The sequence below is a fragment of the Acomys russatus genome, chromosome 22, assembly GCF_903995435.1.
Source record: "Acomys russatus chromosome 22, mAcoRus1.1, whole genome shotgun sequence".
Lineage (NCBI taxonomy): Eukaryota > Metazoa > Chordata > Mammalia > Rodentia > Muridae > Acomys > Acomys russatus.
The window spans coordinates 51,115,541-51,138,405 of record NC_067158.1 but is presented as its reverse complement, the minus strand read 5'-3'; the positions used below and the strand labels follow the sequence as shown (position 1 = coordinate 51,138,405).

The 22,865-nt window shown below is 38.7% G+C and overlaps 1 protein-coding gene across 1 annotated transcript in view; it reads left to right on the top strand.

Annotated features, from left to right (window-relative positions):
• The window catches only part of Arap2 (ArfGAP with RhoGAP domain, ankyrin repeat and PH domain 2), a 150,432-nt gene that overhangs the window by 79,285 nt on the left and 48,282 nt on the right, over window positions 1-22,865 (top strand). The window contains exons 19-20 of the mRNA XM_051164910.1: window positions 10,139-10,302; window positions 22,143-22,355. Coding sequence (XP_051020867.1) covers window positions 10,139-10,302; window positions 22,143-22,355 — 377 coding nt within the window. The remainder of the gene's footprint in view (window positions 1-10,138; window positions 10,303-22,142; window positions 22,356-22,865) is intronic.

The window sequence follows — 22,865 nt, the reverse complement described above, 5'->3', positions numbered from 1 at the left end:
TCACCCACTACATATAGTCTCTACTTAAATATATATATTTTAGTTCTCCTGATAATTTTCTCTATATGCATAGCATGAGTGTGTTTAGAAAGAGGAATATTGCAATAATATTTTCTACACACAGAGCAATTTTGCTCTAAAAAGCTCTAAGCAGAAGGTATAGCAGATGGCCTTCCTTTAATGTGTATTCTTTGTGTTCTTTAAAAATTACTATTTTGGAAAATAAAGCTTTCATGATCACACTTAAGGGTTTCTGGTGTGCTGGCTAATGTTGTTCCTGGGATGTAGAATCTGTGTCCTTTGCAATTCCTTGTTGGAACTTCTTTGTACGAAAAAATAGTAATGGTTTGAATAGATTTTGTAAGTTAGTGAATGTACAGACCAAGAAGTCAGAAAGCATTTTCCTAGACAGTTGATCCTATCTCCACTTGACTGAAATACTCAGCAGATTACAGCACTTTATTCTCAAAATTAGAAACTGTGCTTTCTAACCCACAGTCTCTGTTCATGTCCTTCAAATAAGCCGCTTTCTTCATGTTTTAGAGCTGCTTATATACTTGTCAAAGACACCTATCACTGAGCCTTGGCTGAAAGGCCTTTGGGTATATTAAACAAAAGCAATAACTCAGCTGTGTTGCCAGAAACAGGAGTAAAGGTGGTATGTTTTGTGTGTGTGTTTTTGTTTTCAGTCCCCTGGCTGACCTATAGGAAAGCACATTGCATTTGATGGTTCTCAAGGCTGACTGCATTTTAGTTTTAATTGCAAATCCCAGACATAATGAATCTAACACTGGGGAATAAACACCGTATTAATATGTTCCACAATTTTGGAACTGAGTTCTTTGCCCGGTTTGGGAGATTAGCACCCTAAATTTAAGGTCCTTATTTTCTATTAAATTATCCTGTATGTTCTTGCTTTCCCAGTTGGAATTGTGCTTTGTGGGAGAGGTTATGTTAGTGATTCTCCTGAGGCTAAATTATCTTAAAGTGGTTTCTAAATTGTGCATGTAATTGCAAATTAAACAGTAGCCCATTGCCCACAATATCAGCTTGACTGCTTCTGCAAAATTTGTGATTTAATTCTTAGTAATGAGCTCATCTGAATTTTGCCCAGACTCTTTTCCCTCACCACACCTACAGATTTATTTTATTAAAAAAGTTCTATTCTATTGTACATTCAAATGCCTCATGGTTAAAATATTTAAGATGGAGTGCATCATTATAGAAGATTGATTTTGAACATATATTGCATTTGTTTCATCAATTTGCTTTTATTCAGAAGCATCTTCATCTACTAGTAATTGAGGTTATGGAGAAAATCTGGGTGTAGTGATCCATGGCTGTACTCCCAATACTTGAAAAGCTGAGGCAGGAGGATTGGAGTGAAGTTGAGGCCAGCCTGGGCTATAGAGTAAGATCCTATCTTATAAAGCATACATGAATTAAAACATATATTAATAAATAGTTGAAGAGAAAAATGTAGAAAATAATAAGACTCTTTCCATGGTAGAAGTGAACAGTATAATCTCCCCTCCAAAGGAAAAGTACATTTTACTGGAACTTGAATTCCAGTAGAAAAACAATGAGGGAACTGTTTTGAAGTTTTGAAGAGTTAAGCAGTGTGGGCTTAGAGAATTTGTGTGAAATGAGAGCAGACGTAGTCCAAGTAGGACTTAACCTTGAGAACGTGACTCCAAAACCAAAGCCAGTGGCTTGGGAAGATAGGTGGATGGCATATTCCATCTCTCCAGTTAAACTGCTCATAAGAATTTCAGGACCTTTTCAAGAATGCAGAATCCTTAAAGAACATCTTACAAGTTATTGTTAAATGTGAGGAGGTGAATTCATGCTGCAGTCAGTGAAATATCAGCAAAGCTTTGAGCAGGCTGGTTATACAATTTTTTTCTCATATTGCACATACAAGTGTTTGTGTGATAGTGTGAGAGACGAGACTGGGAAACTCACTTTGTCATCCTTGAGGAATCAGGTGGCTTGAGACTGTTTACTGAGCTCTAGGCTTCAGAATAAGCAATCTATTTATAATAATGTTTCCCAATTCATTATTCTTGTTGCTGCCACCTCTGAATCTGCATATTTTCCTAATAATTAGCAGTTTCTTCTTTCTTACTAAAATTCCATCTCTGTGTCCCAATTTCTTATCGAAATGAGAAGGAAAAATGTCTCTAAACTAAAATGAAGATGTTAGGGTCACACTGCTAAATGGAGTTAGTGTGCCAGACACCTGTTCTGGCATGGGAAAATCACTCAGCACATGCTGTTCCTCTTTAAGCAACTAGAAAACTCTACAGAATAGAGGAAGCGACTGCTTTCAGAGTTCTTAACAGTTGGTGTTTCTGGAATGTGAATGCAGAGAGAAAGGAATCAACTGAGGTGAGACTTTAGGTGGTCTAGGCTTTCTCAGACACTTACAGAGCAAAGAAAGGGAAACCCAGGCACAATTGGGGGGGGGGGGGGATTCCGAGATAGGAGTCCCATGAGTCTCAAAGCAAAGGAGCTATGTAAAGTTTTGAAGTCTTTGCAGGAGGTTTTTTATATCTTTTATTGTTGGTGTTTTTTTGTTTGTTAATCCTAATGTGTAGCAATGGATGTTTAAGAGGTCAGGCAGAAACACCTCCCAGAATGTCACTAATCAAATAAGCTTTATGGCATAGGTAGTAGTGGGGTATGTTCAAATTCTTATCCACCTTTGTTAGAATGATGTCGTTACATATGCTGGACATTTAGTGAGGACCCACAGAAGGCAGTATCCAAGTACAGTGCCTAACAGCTTTAGACTAATGCGTGGTCAGATTATACTTCAAGCTTAAGATAGATCCTCAAAAGGCCCATGGCTTCACAAATGCTTTAGTTCTTTGGGATGAACAGGATATGATGAGAAAACACTCATTAATATTCTCTGTGGGAATGTGTCACAATCTCACTCTGTACCTCAATGTTCATGGTGTTTAACCTTCAGGTAAAATTATGAGAGAAGTGAAAAACAAACTCATAACCAGTTCATGGATACATCAAGAAATTAAAAGATAATGTAATTAGCAAAGACTCTAAAAGTAATTTTTAAATATTATAAATATTTTCTGAGATGTCAGAGAAAGCATATACATCATTACAAATATCTTTCAGTGTGTGTGTGGGGGGGGAAATTAACTTCCTCTTTTGGAGGTTCTATGTAGCACAGTCCAGTCTTGAACTTATTAGTCTCATCCTCAGCTTCCTGGGTACTGAGATTACAGGTATACCCTAGACAGTGTACACATGAGGGTCAAGTGTAATTTCTAGAGCTCAAAAATGCAATGCTCGAAAAGATATCCTGTACAAATTTGGATTCTTGGGCTGAGAGTCTGTCTCAGTGATACGGCAATTGCCTATCATGATGGCAGTGGAATTTATGAACAATTTAATACTAAATACAATAACACATAACATGCAATTGAACAGTTCAGATACATGAACTAGGCAATCCTGGTCACATGTTTTTCTCAGTGTTTTATTTGTAGATGAACACAATAAACACATTTGATAAGAAGTACAGATACTGGGGTGACAACTGAAATATAGTTGCAAGTCTTGGAGCTGTAATTAAAAAATAAAATCTGTAATACTTTTTCAAATTAGAAACGTAAATGTGGGCCTGATGGCCCACCTCTGTCGTCCTAGCACTTAGGAAGATTATGACTCTGAGGTGACCCTGGGTTATTTTTTAAGTTCTAGCCAATCCTTGTCTTGAACCCATTCCCCAGCACTGCCAAGTTAGAAATTTTGTTCGTCAAACAAGCTTATTAAGGAAAGCAAAACAAAATGAAAACTTCAGTTGGGTAGTAGTGGGGCATGCCTTTAATCCCAGCACTTAGGAATGAGAGGCAGGCGGATCTTCATGAGTCGAGGCCAGCCTGGTCTACAGAATGAGTTCCAGGACAGCCAAGGCTACACAGGAAAACCCTGTTTCAAAAAAAAAAAAAAAAAAAAAAAAAAAACCACACAAACCTCGTAACTGGAAAAATGAAAACTCTGAAAAAGGAGTAAGAGGATTGGCTAAGTATAATGATATAAAATACAGTCGTCGTTTTGGAAAATATTTTATCCCAATTATTTTTGTGTATGTATGTCTGGTGTGCATGTGTACTTATATGTATGTAAGCACACGTGTGTGCAATACACATACATGTGTTTGCTGGTGTGGGTGGAGGACGAAAGTTGACGTTGGCTGTCTTTTTTCATCTCCCACCACTTTACTTACTGAGACAGGTTCTCAGGCTAGACCGGGCACTCGGAGATGTGGCTGTCTAACCAGTTTGCTGAGACAGGTTCCCAGGCTAGACCGGGCACTCGGAGATGTGGCTGTCTAACCAGTTTGCTGAGACAGGTTCCCAGGCTAGACCGGGCACTTGGAGATGTGGCTGTCTAACCAGTTTGCCATTGACTGCACACGTCGGCCTCTTTGGTATCAGCCAGCACACCTGCTGTCTTTTGCATGGGTGCTGAACTTGGTCCTTACACCTGTGTGGCAAACACTGTATTCACTGAGCCATCTCCCCAGTGACATATTGATTTTTAAAATAAAGTTAATGTATACTTATCACTATATTCTAGTGAGTTAGCCTCAGCATATTTATTCAAAGTAGGTAACAACATATAGACATAGTACCACAAAGGTACCAATAGACTCAGTTTCTAGAATTAAAAAGTGAGAAGGGTTTGGTGTCCCTAGCAAGTGAATGTACGCACAAAATGTGATGGTCACCTATGCATAGAACACTAATTAATTTATTAGTATTAATTAATTCTAAATATATCTGTATTAACAACATAACCAAGCCTTGAGAATATTGTGCTGAGTAAATGAAAAAAAAAAAAAAAAGATACAAAAGAGTAACACATGGCCTTTCATTTATAGGAAATAATATAGCCAGTAGTCTAATATGTAATGACAGAGAAGTGACCAGATTTCCCTGGGATGGATAGAAGAAAGGATTCACTTCAAAGAATTATGAGGGAGTTCTGTGAATGATGGAAATGCTTTTTTTGTTTTGTTTTGTTTTGTTTGTTTTGTATTGGTTTTGGTAGCAGTCTCATGGGAACAGGCATTGGTAAAAATGTTTGACCACACAATTAAAAAAAGTGCATTATAAATTTAATGAGCAAATGTCACTCAGCCAAATGCTTCATCTTTTCCCATTGGAAGCAAAAAGCCTACAGTGATAAGTAACATATTCTTCTTTGAGAGCTTGCTTACAAAATGGAAAGGAAGTCACAGCGAGCACTTCCAAAGATACCTTACAGTGATAACCGTTGCAGATGAACAACACTTTCCAAGGTAGAATATGCGCCTTTCTCTGTCTCTGTCTGCCTGTCTCTGGTTCTGTCTCTGTCTCTCTCACTTGAAGGCAGGATATTCTCTCTGTAGATCAGGCCGCCTTTGAACTCACACATCTGTCTGCTTCTGTTTCCTGAGTACTGGATTAAAGGCTTACACAACCATACCCAGTTTTGATTCTTCTTTCATAAGATGAGAAATAGATCTTACTGTGCTCTAACAGACCAAGTTTCAGGTCCCTTCTAGAAATGTCTGTGATCCAGCTTCTTAAAGAAACTGTGTTTCCTGGTCCTGTCATAGGAAGAATAAGAAGACATGATATTAATGTCACACCTAGAACTGAAGACCAAGAGTTTAGATTTTCATTGTTAAAGTACAGGAGTGTGGACTAGGTGATAGTTGGCAGACTTAAAAGTAAGTTATTGGCAGTTGATGGCTACTATGGGAGAGTCCATTTTCTTTGGAGACATGACTCCTGGGAGCCTCCCCATCTCCAGTAGATAGCCCTATATTCGTGCACATATGGGCAGCACAAAATAGACTTAGGGAGTGTGCCACGCATAACTTGGGTGTTTTAGAAAATATGAGAATTTATACATGAACATTATAATATGGTCTCTATTCTATATATACATTATCCAGATGTATAGGATAATACATTCCAAACCAGTTTCCCTTTCCAAAATTTGGCAGATCTAAGCTCATGTTCGTTTTCAGATGCTCTGGCAGATATGCTTCTTGCTATGCACACATGCATGAAGGAAGGACAGAAACAGTTTGTTGCCTTCACTTCAAATTATGTGCTTGTGGCCATGTTTTGTGATTGGAAATACTTGTCAAAACTTTGCATATACATGTTAAGATTCTTGGTATGTATTACCAAATACCATTTCAGAATATCTACGCACACTATATATATATAAAATACTTTATTGTCTTACTGTCTTCAGCTACTTCTTCAGTGTTTGGAAAACTTCTGCCATTGCTGTGTGTGTGTGTGTGTGTGTGTGTGTGTGTGTGTGTGTGTGTGTGTGTGTATTGTTATATTATTTGTATGCATTGTCTCTTGGAATTTTTTAAATGATTGATGACCATATTTTTGCTGAGGACCTAAGAGCTTTCACTCTTTTATAAATGCTTAGGCTATTCTTTATTAAATCATATTTGTGGTATATGGTATTTGCTTCTCTCCCTTAGTTATTTATTCATAAATTTGTTTTCTATGCAGTATGATTTACTGATTGTCTATCTGAAGAGAGTTCAGCTTCCTTTCAGTTGACTAGGCTCCAATCACTATAAACACTAATTCATTTATATATTGCAATTTTAAGAGAATTTTCTATATTAGTCCTAGGACTTGGCTTCTAGACTTTACTCATCTGCCTTAATTTAATAATAACAAATTACTTGTTTTTTATATGACTGAAATTTATTTTTAGAAAATTTACAATGATAATATATAAATATGCTATAATTGGAGTTCATCAAAATAACTTTTTCTGATGTTTGAATACAGAGTTGAATGTTCATTTGAAATTCTTATTCAAAATGTTTTGTAACACTGGAAGATACATGTTGGTGAGCATTTGCATAGGAGATGTCTTATAGTACAGTACTTGGTGTATTTAGAGTTTAAATAAGCTTCAGAATGGAAGGTTGTTGAACTGATGGAGTTAAATGTGAGCCATCCCTTAGGCTGTTGTAGATGATACACTTTAAGACTCACTGACAAGTTGACACAGGAGTTAACTTGTCATTGCTTGTTCTACCCCTCACTAGTTCACAAGCAGACAGCTAAGCTTCTATTGTGGGATTTCTCCTTACTAGAAGGAAAATTCTGAGTTTGAGATACAGTTAGTAACAGGGTTATACTGGTTTTAAAGGACTACTGCTACATTTTGGATTTGTTTTACGGGCTACTGAAGTACTCACCCATTGGGTTTTCAAGGATTTTAAGTCACATTGGCAATTAAATTATGAAGTAAAATTCTATTTAAATAAAAATCAGAAAAAAAGTTGTACTCTTTTTTATCTGAATTTAGAAAAACGGAATTTTAACTAGGATATATGCAAGGGCTTGCTGTTTCTGAACATAATTTGCTTTGATATTTCACATTGACACACACTCAGATGTACAATAAATGGCAAAGGCTAAAGCATTGTAGAACTATTGGACCATTTGTCAGAATTCTTCAAAGAGAAAATTACAAAATCTGTGGGTTTGTGCCATTGTGGTAGAGTGGAAAATAAAAACAGTAGGTGAAGATGTCAGAAAGTAAGAGCCAAGGATTAAAGCACAAATGTTAGTAAAAAATTCTAGCAGTTTCAGAATTGTGTTAGAGTGCAGCTGTTTGCTTTCTCTTCCTGGAAGAGCATTGTAAGGAGAGAGAAAGAAATGGGAAAGGATGGGAGGTTTTCTTTTAAAGTCACTGTCAGTGTTGTTCAGAAATGTGAAAGATTTCATTCCTTCTCCCTGACTTCATACGGAAGCCCAAGGATTTCACCAGCTTGTTCTTCTGTTACAGTTGGTAATCCAAAGTATCCAACTCATAGCTGAAAAACAAGGTTGAGTAATGCTCCTTTAGAAGGGTGGTTCTCAACCTGTCCTAATGCGGTGACCCTTAAATACAGTTCCTCAGGTTGTTGTGACCCCCAACCACAAAGCTATTTTCATGGCTACTCCATAACTGTAATTTTGTTACTGTTGTGAATTGTAATGTACATATCTGATATGTGATTCTTTGAAAAATGGTCATTCAACCATTCTAGAGGTTGCAGGCCGTTAGTTGAGAACAACTAATTTAGAGTAAATATACTTGGGTTATATTGGTATTTAATGTTTTAAATTTTGTAGTGAGGATAGCATTTGGAAATATATACCAGTAAATGCCAGATATTAGCCTTGGGCACAGACCAAAGTACTTTACTTGCTTGTCTGTGTGAAGTTTGGCCTCTGACCAATAAGTTGCATAGGAATAGCAGATGATAAAAGAGAGAAAAGCAGCTATTGATTAAGGACGGATCCCCTGGCCCAAAAGCATGTGGAGCTATCAGAGAGCATCTGGGAGCTTCACCTGGGTTAAGTTTTTGGCCAGGCGTGATCATCTGTGTAGCCAAAGATGAGATGTTATAAAGTTTCAGTGGAAAACACAGGCCAAGTCATGGAGACCCTGCCATTTAGAAAAATCAAAGCTTTAAAGACATAACAATTACCCAAAACTAGTGTCCTTAGCCTCATCTTGTTGACTATTCTGGTAAGAGGAATGGAGACTTAAAAGAGGATATCAAGAAAATGATTATGTCGTGGGTTTTGGTGACATCAAAGAGATTAGAAAGTTCTGAAGTATCACAGAAGACCAACAGACAAAGTGAATTATTTCAGATTAAAGGAACCAAAAAAAAAAAAAAAAAAAAAATTGAAACTTGTGTGGATGGGATTAGCAGGAGATACAAAGCTACAGTAATGAATTCTGAACTTCAGAAGAGTCATTTGGAGTAGGGTAAGTTGTGACTTGCAGTGCCCAGAGCAGTTGGTTATCACAGTAGTGAAGATTTCCATATGCCTGTACCATAGTGAAGGGATCCAAATCCAGTGTTTCTTAGCAGCATGCTTTAGGGCATAGATAGACTATCTACAGGGTGCTCTGTGGTGTGCTGCTGTCACCAATTCCCCAACAGTGGAACGCAGAACTCATCTAACTTATAAAGGAAGCAGTAGTGCAGCAAAGTTTCAAGTTCGGGATACCTGGTTGTAATACCACATTATATTTAGTTTTGACTTCGAAAAGCATCATCTTGATATACAATTGCTGCCAGCCTGGAACTTCCAATGCAGCTTTTCTTGAAGTTTTGATTCTTCTGCTTCCCCCTCATTTCCCCAAGGACTGCAAAATATATATGCATATATATGCACGTATATATACACACACACATATAAATACATACATATATACACATATACATATACATGTACATATACATATAGGCTGCCAGATCTAGCTCTGCAGTGGCCCTTGATTTTAGCAAGATGCATTAGTAAAGGCAAGTTCGAGCCTAGAGATCTGGAGTTAGGAGTCAGTAATATGTGTGGAGGAGATGAAAACATTACCCTAATGACAGGTGTCTCTCTGGATCATCCTTTGCATCTGTTGAGGCACTGAGATTAGGACCTATTCTGGAAGAGGAAGTGAGATTGGGGTAGAAATGAATGATCACCAAGAATGGAAATCTGAAAAGAAAATGCAAATCACATCTGTTTTGTTTTTTTTTTCTCTCTCTCTTTTTTTTTAAGGAAATAAAATCAACAGTTCTAAATAGGGAGGGTGGACACGGGAAGATACAAGGGAGGGGATAACAATTGGGATAGAATCTGAATAAATTCTAACAAAAAATTAAAAAATAAGCATAGGAAAAAATTTTTCTTAGCAAGAAATATATTTGATGGCCCTGGTGGTTAGCCACAGTGGTCTTCATTGAGTTATTTAGAGATGAAATTGGAGAGCTAGGGAGTTGGAGGAGAAAGACTGAACTGGTAGAGCTTTCTCTGTTCTATGTGCCCTTAACAGACAGCACAGGGACAGAGAGAACCCTGGTGGGGCAGAAGGTAAAAGAAAGCTTTTTGTTTTGATTTGCTATGGTTTTATTTGTGTGTGTGTGTGTGTGTGTGTGTGTGTGTGTGTGTGTGTGTGTGTGTGTGTGTGTGTGTGATAAGATCACAAATACGTGGATTTTAGGGTAATCTGTGTTGAAAATAATTTTAAGAAAAACAGAATTATGATATGAAGTGCCCTTTAAACCCCACAGAACACTGTACATCCATGGGCATACCAAGTTGGATTTCACAGTGTGGCATACTGCAATAGAAAAAGCAGCGGGCACAGATGGTAACGCACTGCAGGATCAACAGCTCTGCAGAAACGACGTCCCCATTATTGTGAACAGCTGCATAGCATTTGTCACACAGTACGGTAAGTAGCTCAGAGTGTGTGTTCAACTCCTGGAACGTAGGGTGTCATCCTTACAGCTTCTAAGTGGCTCCACCATTGGAACACATTAGTGCTTTTCCCTTTGTAAGTACACCAGTGAAAACTGAAAGCTCAGTCACTGCTGGGCTCCTCCCACTCCTTCTGCAGCAGCACTCATTCATGCTGGCAAAACTTCCCACCGTGACCTTAGTACTTCATGTGCATGAAAATACTATGTAACTCCTTAAATAAAACAGCATAAAATTTACATAAAAATAGTAAAGACTAGTTTTAGTGGTGAAAATTCTAAAACAAAGCAGAGAGTAGCTAACTGTGGTTAAATGTGATTTTTAGAAATAGTAAACCATGGGATAGTACACAAAGTGATGTGCTTTCTGTTAGCGAGCACAGCATACCTCTGTGTTTATCTTATTCACCAATGCTATTGGTCAGAAGTTTAGGTAAGGTGTGGTCATTAATTTTAATGACTGGGTTATTTCGTACAGATACTTGAACAATTAGCAGGCAAGAATGATCTGATCTATACCTCCTTCATCAGGTCTCATTATAATTTTCTATGATAGTGTGGATTTTCAAGGCTTCCTAGAAAATGACCATTATCTTCATATTTATTTTACAATTATTGTGAAGCCTCAAATTCATTCTTAGTTGTATATATCATCCACATTCCTAAAAGGTAGAAAGCATTTATTGACTTATGTGTTTCTTCATTCATTTCTTTGTGTGGTTCTGACTTCAATTTAGTGCTCTACTGCTTGCACACATATATATTCATTCTGATATGCATTTTGAACATAATATATTTTTGATGTTTCAAATGATAAAAAAAGCACTATTTATGTAAAAACATTTAGAAAGGAATAAAACGATAGATCTAATATTTATGAAGTTGCATTATCTTTTTTTATTCTCTTAATAGTATTGGTGTTTGGGGTATTTTAAGTTGAAAAGAAGACATAAATAGTGAGAAAGACATAGTAAAACACTGTGTTGTTAAGAGACATGCAGCCAGAGTGAGCAGTTCACCTGGATCACATAGTCTACCTATGAAACTGATGACATGATAGATGACATTGTGTTAGAAATAAGCACTCTGATATAATACTGTTTTTAGAAGATAAATTTAATATGTGTATTTAACCTCTTGTGGCAACAGTATCATCTTATGTTTTTTACCTCAAATGTATTCCCAGTATGTTTTTTATTTTCAATATTTATTGTGTTTGTGCTGCAAATGTACTGAAAACTTTCACATAGTTGTGTATGCAGGCCTGACTACAGAGATTTCTTTGCTACCGTAGTGGCACTAGACTGTTTCAACTATATCGTATCATATTGTATCTTATCATAGCGTATATCATATCTATCATATGTATATATACATACACACACACACACACACACACACAGAGAGAGAGAGAGAGTAGGAGAGAGAGAGAGAGAGAGAGAGAGAGAGAGAGAGAGAGAGAGAGAGAGAGAGAGAGAGACTGTTATTTATCCACTTTGCATCCAGAGAAGGGGGGCTTTCATGGTCAACTACCAGCTCCAGCACATCAAGCCACTGTAAGACTAGGTGTATCCTCTTCCACTGAGGCCAGACTAGGCAAAAGTGATCTAAAGGCAGGCAGGCAACATGGTCAGAGACAGTGCCTGCTCCTGCTTTAGGAGTGCCACATGGAGACCCAACTGTACACCTGCTACCTATGTGCAGACAGCCTAGGTCTGTCCTATGCATGATCTCTGCTTGGAGATTCAGTCTCTGTGGGTCCCTGTGGGCCCAGGTTAGTTGACTGTAAGTTTTCTTGTCCTTGACCACTCTGGCTATCTCAATCCTTCCTCCCCTTCCTCCACAGTGTTCTTCAAGCTCCATTCAGTGTTTGGCTGTGGGTCTCTCTGTGCTACGCTCCTGTCTGCAAGTATAGTAGACTGTCATTAATAGTGTCAGGAGTGGGAATCCTCTCCTGGCATGAGTCTCAACTGGACCAGACATTGGATCGTCTTTCCCTTTAATTCTGCTCCACCCCCACTCCTGAGCATCCTGTAGGCAGGACAGATTGTGGATCTAAGGTTTTGTGACTGGCTTGGTGTCCCAATCTCTCCATTGGAAGTCTTGTCTAGTTCCAGGAGATGGCTGGTTCAGGCTCCTTATCTGCCATTGCTAGGAGAGCTAGCTAGGGTCACCCTCATAGGTTCCTGGGAGTTTAACGTGTCCTAGGTTTCTAGCTTCTCCCAGTGATGCCCTCTCCAACCCAGTTGTCTCTCCCAGTACTCTTTCCCTCTGTCTTAGCCCCACCTCATCCCTCCTGTTTCCATCGCCACCCCTAGCCCTCCCAGTCCCATTCTTCCACATGTCAAATCTAGTTCCATATCAAATCTAGTTCCATGTCAAATCTACCTCCATGTCAAATCTAGTTCCTCTTCTCAGTGAGATTCAAGCTTGGCCACTTGGGACCTCCTTGCTACTTAGCTTCATTGGGTCTGTGGAATATAGCATGGTTATCATATGTTTTATAATTAATATCCACTTGTAAGTGAGTACATACCATATTTGTCTTTTTGGGTCTCAGTTACCTTTCTCAGGATGACATTTTCTAGTTCTATTCATTTGATGGCAATTTTCACAATGTCATTCTTTTTAATAGCTGAGTAATATTCTACTGTGTAAATGTACCAGATTTTCTTTATTCATTCTTTGGTTGAGGGACATCGAGGTTGTTTCCAGTTTCTGGCTATTATGAGTAATGCTGCTATGAACATAGTTGAGCAAGTATCCTCTTTGTAGAATCTTCTGGGTTCCATTTAATAGTCATTGATCTTAGTTCCAGAGCACTGAGGAAATTTTCTCCTGTGCCAATGCATTTAAGACTGTTCCCCTCTTCCTCTTCTCTCAGATTTAGTGTATCTTGTTTTGTGATGGGGTCTTTGATCTACTTTAGAGTTGACCTTTGTACAGGGTGATAGATATGTATCTATTTGTTTTTGTTTTTGTTTTTTACATGCAGACATCAAGCTAGACCAGCATCATTTGTTAAACATGCTTTCTTTTTTTCATTGTATAGTTTTAGCTTTGTCAAAAATCAAGTGTCCATAGGCTGTGTAGGTTCACTTCTGATTCTTGATTTCATTCTATATATCAACCTGTCAGTTTTTATGCCAGTACCATGTGATTTTTATTGCTATTACTCTACAGTACAGCTTGAAATCAGGGTTGGTGATCTCTCCAGAAGTTCTTTTATTGTACAGGATTGTTTTAGCTATCCTAAGTTTTTTTCCATGTGAAATCGAGTATTTTTCCTTCAAGGCCTGTAAAGAATTGTATTTGAATCCTGGAAAAAGCCTTTGAAAAAATCCAAATCCGCTTTGGAGAGTGTTTGGCTACCTAAACAAACCTGGTAGCCAATATCAAAGTAAATGGAGAGAAATTTAAAGCAATTGTATTAAAGTCAGTGACAAGACAAGGCTGCCCACTCTCTTCATATCTATTAGATGTAGTACTTGAAGTCCTAGCTAGAGCAATAGGACAGTTAACTAAAGGAGATCAAAGGGACACAGACTGGAAAGGAAGAGGTCAAAGCATTGCTATTTGCAAGTGATATGGTAGCATACATACGTGAGCCAGAAAGTTCTTCCAAGGAACTCCTAAAGCTGATAAACATCTTCAGCAAAGTGTCTGGATGCAAAAACAACAACAAAGCAAAACAAAAACAAAACAAAACAAAAAAACCAATAGCCCTTCTATACACAAACAGTAAACAGCCTGAGAAAGAAATTAGGGAATCAACCCCTTCACCATAGCCGTAAATAATATAAAATATCTTGATGTACCTCTAACCAAGCAAGTCAAAGACCTGTATGGAAAGAACTTCAAATATTTAAAGAAAGAAATTGAGGAAGATGTCAGAAGATAGAAATATCTCCCATGCTCATGGATCGGTAGGATTAACATAGTAAAATATGGCCATCTTACCAAAAGCACTCTACAGATTCAACACAATTCCCATCAAAATTCCAATAACTCATATTTTAAAATTTTTATAATGAACAAAAATTGTGTTGACTTGTACTTTAGAGTAAAAAGCCAATAAAAGATTATTTTTATTTTTAGCAGATTCTGGGATTAAAACCTTCATGTTATATTCGCTAACACAAACTTTTGATAGTAACTTTGAGTACTACATAGTGATCAAGTGTTTCCCTCAGAGTCTCTGTAGTAGCCATTACTTGCAGTGTTTTAGCTTCTGGATTAAAATATAAAGGCCAATTCTTTGTGTTCTTCATGGTAACATTTTGAAGTTTACCAAGTTAAAAAATGTATTTAGATTTAGTTTTTCAATTAAGTGTAGTACTTAATTCTTAGAGGGTTTTTTCAATTTGTATAAAATTATATTTAATACATTTAAACGCGCGCACATGCATGTGTGTGTGTGTGTGTGTGTGTGTGTGTGTGTGTGCGCGCGTGTGTGTATTAGAGGGTAGTTGCAGGATTCAGTTATCTTCTACCTTGTGCGTCCCTGGGATCAAATTTAAGGTTTCAAGGATGGGAGCAATAAGGTTTGCTGACTGTGCCATCTTGCCAGCACTATTTTTACAATTTCATTCAATCCACTAAAGCTGTTTAATTATTATACATTAAAAATACTTTTGGGGAGGAATGTTGTCTTCCAGGAACATAGGTAAAATTACTTTGTATAATTTATCTTTGCAGAAGTAGTCATTCACCAAATGCCTTTTGAATTTTCCCATGTTCTATTCCTGACAGTTATAAAAAGAACACAAGATTTGACTATTGGCTCATTAACTTCTAGGGGCAAGTAATTGATTTGCATTTTCCTGATGACTAAGGAGGTTGAGCATATCTTTAAGTGTTTCTCAGTCATTTGATATTCCTCTGTTGAGAATTCTCTGTTTAGTTCCAAGCCCCATTTCTCAATTGGGTTATTTGGTTTGATGGTGTTTAATTTCTTGAGTTCTTTATATATTTTGGATATTAGACCTTTGTCAGATGTTGGGTTGGTGAAGATCTTTTCCCAGTCTGTAGGCTGTCACTTTGTTCTCTTGACAGTGTCTCCTGCCTTACAGAAGCTTCTCAGCCTCATGAGGTCCCAATTATTAATTGTTGACATTAAGGCCTGGGCTGTTGGTGTTCTGTTCAGGAAGTTGTCTCCTGTGCCAATATGTTCCAGGCTCTTCCCCACTTTTTCTTCTAAGTGACTTGGTGTCTCTGGTTTTTATGTTGAGGTCTTTAATCCACTTGGATTTGAGTTTTGTGCAAGGTGACAAATATGGGTCCAGTTGCATTTTTTTACACATAGACCTCCAGTTAGACCAGCACCATTTGTTGAAGATGCTATCCTTTTTCCATTGAATGGATTTGGCTTATTTGTCAAAAATCAGGTGACCATATGTGTGTGGATTCATATCTGGGTCTTCGATTCCAATTCCCCTGATCACCCACCCTGTTGTTGTGCCAGTACCATGTTGTTTTAATTACTATTGCTTTATAGTACAGTTTGAGATCAGGTATGGAGATTCCTCCGGAGCACCTTTTATTGTACAAGATTGTTTTAGCTATTCTGGGTTTTTTGTTTTTCCATATGAAGTTCAGAATTGAACTTTCAATGTCTTTAAAAAATTGTGTAGGTATTTTGATAGGGATTGCATTGAATCTGTAGATTGCTTTTGATAGGATGGCCATTTTTACTATGTTAATTCTCCCGATCCATGAGCAAGGAAGATCATGCCATCTTCTCAGGCCATCTTCAGTCTCTTTCTTCAGAGTTTTGAAATTTTTTTCAAACAAGTCCTTCACTTGCTTAGTTAGAGTAACTCCTAGATATTTTATATTGCTTGTAGCTAATGTGAAGGGTGTGGTCTTCCTAATTTCTTACTCTGGAAGCTTGTCATTTGTGTATAGGAAGGCTACAGACTTCTTTGAGTTAGTTTTGTATCCAGCTAATTTGCTGAAGCTGTTTATCAGCTTTAGGAGTTCTCTTGTGGAATTTTGAGGGTCACTTATGTACACTATCATATCATCTGCAAATAGGGATAATTTGACTTCCTCCTTTCCCATTTGGATACCCTTGATCTCCTTTTGTTGTCTTATTGCTCTGGCTAGAACGTCGAGTACTATATTGAAGAGATATGGAGAGAGTGGGCACCCTTGCCTTGTTCCCAATTTTAGAGGAATTTCCTTGAGTATCTCACCATTTACTTTGATTTTGGCTATTGGCTTGCTGTATATAACCTTTATTATGTTGAGGAAAGTGCCTTGTATCCTCAATCTCTCTAAAACTTTAAACATGAATGGGTGTTGGATTTTATCAAATGCTTTCTCTGCATCTAAAGAGATGATCATGTGGTTTTTCTCTTCAGTTTGTTTATATGATGAATTACATTGATGGATTTCCGTATATTAAACCATCCCTGCATGCCTGGAATGGAGCCTACATGGTCATGATGAATGATATCTTTGATGTGTTCTTGTATTCGTTTTGCAAGTATTTTATTTAGTATTTTTGCATCGATGTTCATAAGAAAAATTGGTCTGAAATTCTCTTTCTTTGTTGAGTCTTTGTAAGGTTTAGGTATCAATGAGACTATGGCCTCATAGAATGAATTTGGTAATGTTTTATCCATTTCTATCCTTTGGAGTAGCTTGAAGAGTATCGGTATTAGCTCGCCCTTGAAGGTCTGGTAGAATTCTGCACTGAAACCATCTGGCCCTGGGCTTTTTTTGGTTGGCAGACTATCAATGATTGCTTCTATTTCTGTGGGGGAAATGGAACTATTTAGCTTGTTTATCTGTTCTTCACTCAACTTTGGCAAATGAAATTGATCAAGAAAATCATCCATTTCCCTTAGATTTTCAAATTTTGTGGCATATATGCTTTCAAAGTAGGATCTTATGATTCTTTGAATTTCTTCAGTGTCTGTTGTTATGTCTCCCTTTTCATTTCTGATTTTGTTGATTTCAATACTGTCTCTCTGCTTTTTAGTTAGTTTGGCTAACGGTCTGTCTATCTTGTTGATTTTGTCAAAAAACCAGCTCTTGATTTTCTTGATTCCCTGGACTGTTTTCTTAGTTTCTAACTTGTTAATTTCACCCCTGACTTTGATTATTTCCAGACGTCTACTCCTCTTGGGTGTTTCTGCTTCTTTTTTTTCTAGGGTTTCCAGTTGTGTCATTAAGATGCTTATGTTTGATGTTTCCAGTTTCTTTTTAAAGGCACTTAGTGCTATGAATTTTCCTCTTAGCACTGCTTTCAATGTATCCCACAAATTTGGGTACGTTGTTCCTTCATTTTCATTGAATTTCAGGAACTCCTTGATTTCTTTCTTTATTTCTTCCCTGACCCAGGTGTCATTTAGCAGAGAATTGTTTAGTTTTCACATACGTGTAGGCTTTTTGCTATTTCTGTTGTTGAATTGCAGCCTAAGAGCTGGTGATCTGATAGGATACAAGGCATTATTTCAATCCTCTTTTATCTATGGAGGCTTGCTTTGTGACCTACGATGTGATCAATTTTGGAGATGGTTCCATGGGATGCAAAGAAGAAGGTATATTCTTTCTTGTTTGGGTGAAAGGTTCTATAGAGATCTGTTAGATCCATTTGACCCATGGCATTGGTTAAGGATGTTATTTCCTGGCTTAGTTTTTGAATCAAAGACCTATCCTTGAGTGAAAGTGGGGTGAAGTCTCCCACTATTGTTGTGTGGGGATTGATGTGTGGTTTAAGCTTTTTTAGGAGATCTTTTACAAATGTGGATGCCCTTGTATTGGGAGCATAGATGTTCAGAATTGTGATGTCATCTTGGTCGACTTTACCTTTGATGAGTATGAAGTGTCCTCCCTCATTCCTTTTGATTAATTTTGGTTGAAAGTCTATTTTGTTCGATATTAAAATGGCTACGCTTGCTTGCTTCTTGTGACCATTTGCTTGGAATATTTTTTTCCAACCTTTTACCCTGAGGTAATGCCTATTGTTATGGGTGAGATGTGTTTCTTGAATGCAGAAGAATGTTGGATCTTGTTTATGTACCTATTCAGTTAGTCTGTGTCTTTTTATTGGAGAATTGAGACCATTGATGTTGAGAGACATTAATGACCAGTGACTGTTAAGAGTCTTAATTTTGATGTTGGTTCTAGTCGAGCATTTGTGTAGTTATGTTTTTGCCATGGTATAGTTATCTATTTCCTGAGTAGTTTTGGTTGTAGCTTGACCCTTTGGGATGGAGTTTTCCTTCAAGTACCTTCTGTAAAGCTGGATTTGTGGATAGGTACTGTTTGAATTTGTTTTTGTCATGGAATATTTTGTTTTCTCCATCAATGATTATTGATAGTTTTGCTGGGTAAAGTAGTCTGGCCTGGCATCTGTGGTCTCTTAGGGTTTGCAGGATCTCTGTCCAGGCCCTTCTAGCTTTTATGGTCTCTGCTGAGAAGTCAAGTATAATTCTGATAGGTTTGCCATTAAATGTTATTTGGCCCTTTTCCCTTGCAGCTTTTAATATTTTTTTCTTTGTTCTGTATGTTTCGTGTTTTGATTATTATTTGACGAGCAGTTTTTCTTTTCTGGCCAATTCTATTTGGTGTTCTGTAGGCCTCTTGTATGTTTATAGGCATCTCTTTCCTTAGTTTGGAGAAATTTTCTTCTATGATTTTGTTGAGAATAGTTTCTGGGCCCTGGAGTCTGATATCTTCTCTTTCTTCAATGCCTATTATCCTCAGATTTCTTCTTTTCGTGGTGTCCTTAATTTCTTGGATGTTTTGTGTCAGGAGTTTTCCAGATTTGGCATTTTCTTTAATGGTTGCTTCAAATCTGTGATTGTATCTTCTAGACCTGAGGTTTGTTCTTCCATCTCTTGGATTCTGTTAGAAAAGCTCACCTCTGTGTTGCTCGCCTTCTCTGAGGTCTCACGTCTTATTTTTCTTCTGTCTGTGTGTTTATCATTGAATCCATTTTCATTTTCAGATCTTGAACTGATTTTTTTGATTTCTTTCAACTGATTGTTCATTCCTGAGTTTCTTCCATTGCCTCTTTATAGGTCTTCAGAGCTTGAACATTTTTATTTATTTCTTTCATCTGGCTGTTTGCATCTTCCTGAAATTTTTCCAGTTCCACTCTATGTGCTTCTTTTATGTCTCTCACCCGTTTGGCTGTGTCTTCCTGCATTTGATTACAAATTTTATTTGTTTCCTCCGTTATCATCCTCATTACTAAGGATTTGAGGTCATTTTCTTGTATTTCCATTGTATTTGAGTTCTCTGGGTTGTTTTCTTTGGGATAGCTGGAAACTGGAGACGCCATGTTGTTTTGGGGGTTTTTGCATATGCTTTTACGCTGTCCTTTAGACATCTTGCCATCTTTGTTTTTGTTGGGTAGCTTCCAGAGATGGGTGGAGTGAGTCCAATGATAGATTCACTCATTTTCTCATGATTTCCCTAGTCTGGAAGCTCTGATGCTTCACTGGTGTGGATAGCAGGAGGTTAGCCCTGTCGTTTTGGACTCTCACAGCCAGTGATCCTCAGCTCCCCTGTGCTGTGGGTCCTGCAATCGTTCTGGATCTCTGAATGAGCGTTGGGTCAAGCCAAGGTATCCACAGCCTTTTGTGTCCCCTGCCAAGTCCAGCCAGGGACACTGGGCCCGAACCACGGGCCGAGCTCAGCTAGATTCTCAGGGCCTGAACCATCTGCCGAGCTCAGCTAGGGATTCTGGGCCCAAAATGCACACAGGGTCCAGCCAGAATTTTTGGGCTGGTACTGCACACCAAGCTCAGCTAGGGGCTTTTGGCCCAAAGTGCATGCTGTGGTCAGATATTGGCTCATGGCCCGAACCGTCCGCCAAGCTCAGCCAGGAATTCTGGATTCAAACTGCACACTGTGTCCAACCAGAGTCTTAGAGCCGGGACTGTGCCAAAAGCTCAGCTAGAGTCTCTCGGCCCAATCTGTCTGCCAAGCACAGTTAAGAGACCTTGGCCCCAAACTGCACGCCGAGCTCCACCCGAGTCTCCGGGGCCGAATTGTTCACCGAGCTCAGCTAGGGACTCTGGACGCATACTGCGTGCTGAGTTCAGACCGGGACTTTGGGCCTAAACAGCGTGGATAGACCAACCAGAGTCTTAGGGTCGCCGAGCCTGTGCGCACAGCTCAGCTAGAGTCTCTGGGCCCAATCTGACCGGCAAGTCCAGCTAGGGCCTCTGGGCTGAATCTGCGTCAGCGCTCCAGAACTGCCCGCTGAGCTGAGCTAGTGTCTCGGGCAGAACTGCTTGCTGAGCCGAGCCAGCGCCTCCGGTGGAACTGAGCGCTCTGCCCAGCATGCGTCACAGCAGGGAGCTGTGGCTGCACTGAGCTAGTGCCTTGGGCAGAATTGCTTGCTGAGCTGAGCCAGCGTCTCCAGGGCACTGCACACTGAGCTGAACCTGGGACTCTGGGGCCGAACTGTCCGCCGAATCCAGTCTGGGTCCCAAGGCACCATGCGACCCAAATCCTGCCCAGAGTCCCCTCTCCCGCAGCAACTCCCACTGGCCACCACACCAATCGCCTCCACCGGAAGACTCTGAGCTGCAAACCTCAGCCACCGCCACTGCTGCCACTGGTGCTGCTGGTGCTGCTGCCGCTGCTGCTCCGATCTGAGAAAATCCGCTCTCCTCCCGTGTGCAGGGGCACACAGGTCCTCCGCTCCATGGTCCCTCCGAACCATGGAACGCTCCCGCTTCCATGTTGTGGGGACCTCGGTGTTCCTGGCTCAGAAATCTGTGCAATTCCCTGAATTGTTCACTGGAGCCTCCAAACACGGTCCATATTGCTCACCGCCATCTTAGATCTCCCGGTTTTATTTTTTGTAGGTTGTGTCTGTCTCTGTGTATGTATGATGCCATGTATATGTGTGCATGAATGAATTTTAAGAATTAAAATCCAGGTAAAAAACAGACACATTATATATGGAGTGATAAAGATGGATAGCTTCACCTTGGGAATTTTCTAATGTGGCATAAGGAGACTAGAAACAGGCCTGGAAAGGGAAAATAAACAGAACACTGGGGACTTGGTCATGGGAGGAGAGAAAAATGGAAATAGGGTCATGATGCCACAAAAAGCCATAAGATTAACAGAATTTTAGCAGCAGATTCTGGAGATTTGTCAAATACTGCAAGCAGCTGTCATTATCCTGAAACCGAAGGACATCTAGATAGTACTGTTGACGTGCTTGACGACGGTGCTCCACACCCAGAAAGAAGTAAGATGTCCTGGGAAGACTGTATAGGAATGTGAAGACATAGAACAGGGACAGTGAGCTCAGCTTGGTTTCACAAGGAAACCATCTGGGGAGGAACCAAGGACGCGCATGTTTGCATCAGCACCACTATCAGTGTCATCCCTGTTACTTTGACTTACCTGGGGTGTCTGATAAGTCAGGGAGTTAAGTTGGAAACACTGTGGAAAGGTGTAGGAAGACACAGCAAAAAATAATAAACAGATATATCATGAGAAGATGATATACCAAAGTTTTATACTGTTGTGTCCAATTGTATATAAGCATATTTTCTGAAAATAGGGAAAAAATTCTCTTGAGGTAAAAATACCGTTGAAACTGATAATACAGAGAACTGGGGAGAGACCTAAAGATGTTCCCTAAGGCTAAGGATGGGGTGGCGTATTCATCAGTTTCACATTTAAAATTGAGGGGTGGGAGGCCTTTGACCTCATGTCTGATAGTTTATTGTGTTCGTGATTCCCCACAGAAGAATTTTTTCTGTTCCTAAGATATCAAAGGAGATTATGAGTACAGATGCTTCTCATATAACTTTGTAAATTTTTATCACAGGGTTAGGATGCAAGTACATTTATCAAAAGAATGGTGATCCTTTGCACATACATGAACTCCTGGAGAGTTTCAAAAAGGATGCAAGAAGTGTTAAGCTGCGAGTTGGAAAACATCAACTTGAAGATGTGACCTGCGTGCTGAAGTGCTTTCTGTCTGACATCGATGACGCGCTCCTCTCAAAGGAGCTCTACCCATACTGGGTCTCTGCGTTAGGTAATGAGTGCCCACCTTCTACCTTAATCCTCAGGGCTTCCTTTTAAGTCTTTGATCAACTTAAAATTACTGTATAGCTCTTGTTTTTCTCTTGTCAATAACTGACAGAAATTTTATTCATTTTCTAGGGATTCCACTTAGTATGGTAAAGTTGTGTTATATCACATGGAAACTTAGGGAATAATTTATTAATAGACCAAGGGTTTATTAAAATATTTATTGAATTGTTACTTTTATTAAAATTGCTTTACATAATTTAATTAAAACTAGATCCTTTACTGAAGCATTCCAACAATAAGATCATTTTAAGATTTTTACCTCTTGTTGTTTTATAGCATTTAGTCCACATTTGTAAGAAATATTTGTACTTTTATGTTTTTAGTAAACTACTAACATTTCTCATATGTCTAAAGTGTTTTCAAAATGCCTATTTTCAATCTTTGTTTACAGTTTTTAACTTTCAGCTCTTTTATACCATAACAATAAAAATATCTCATGTATATGTATATA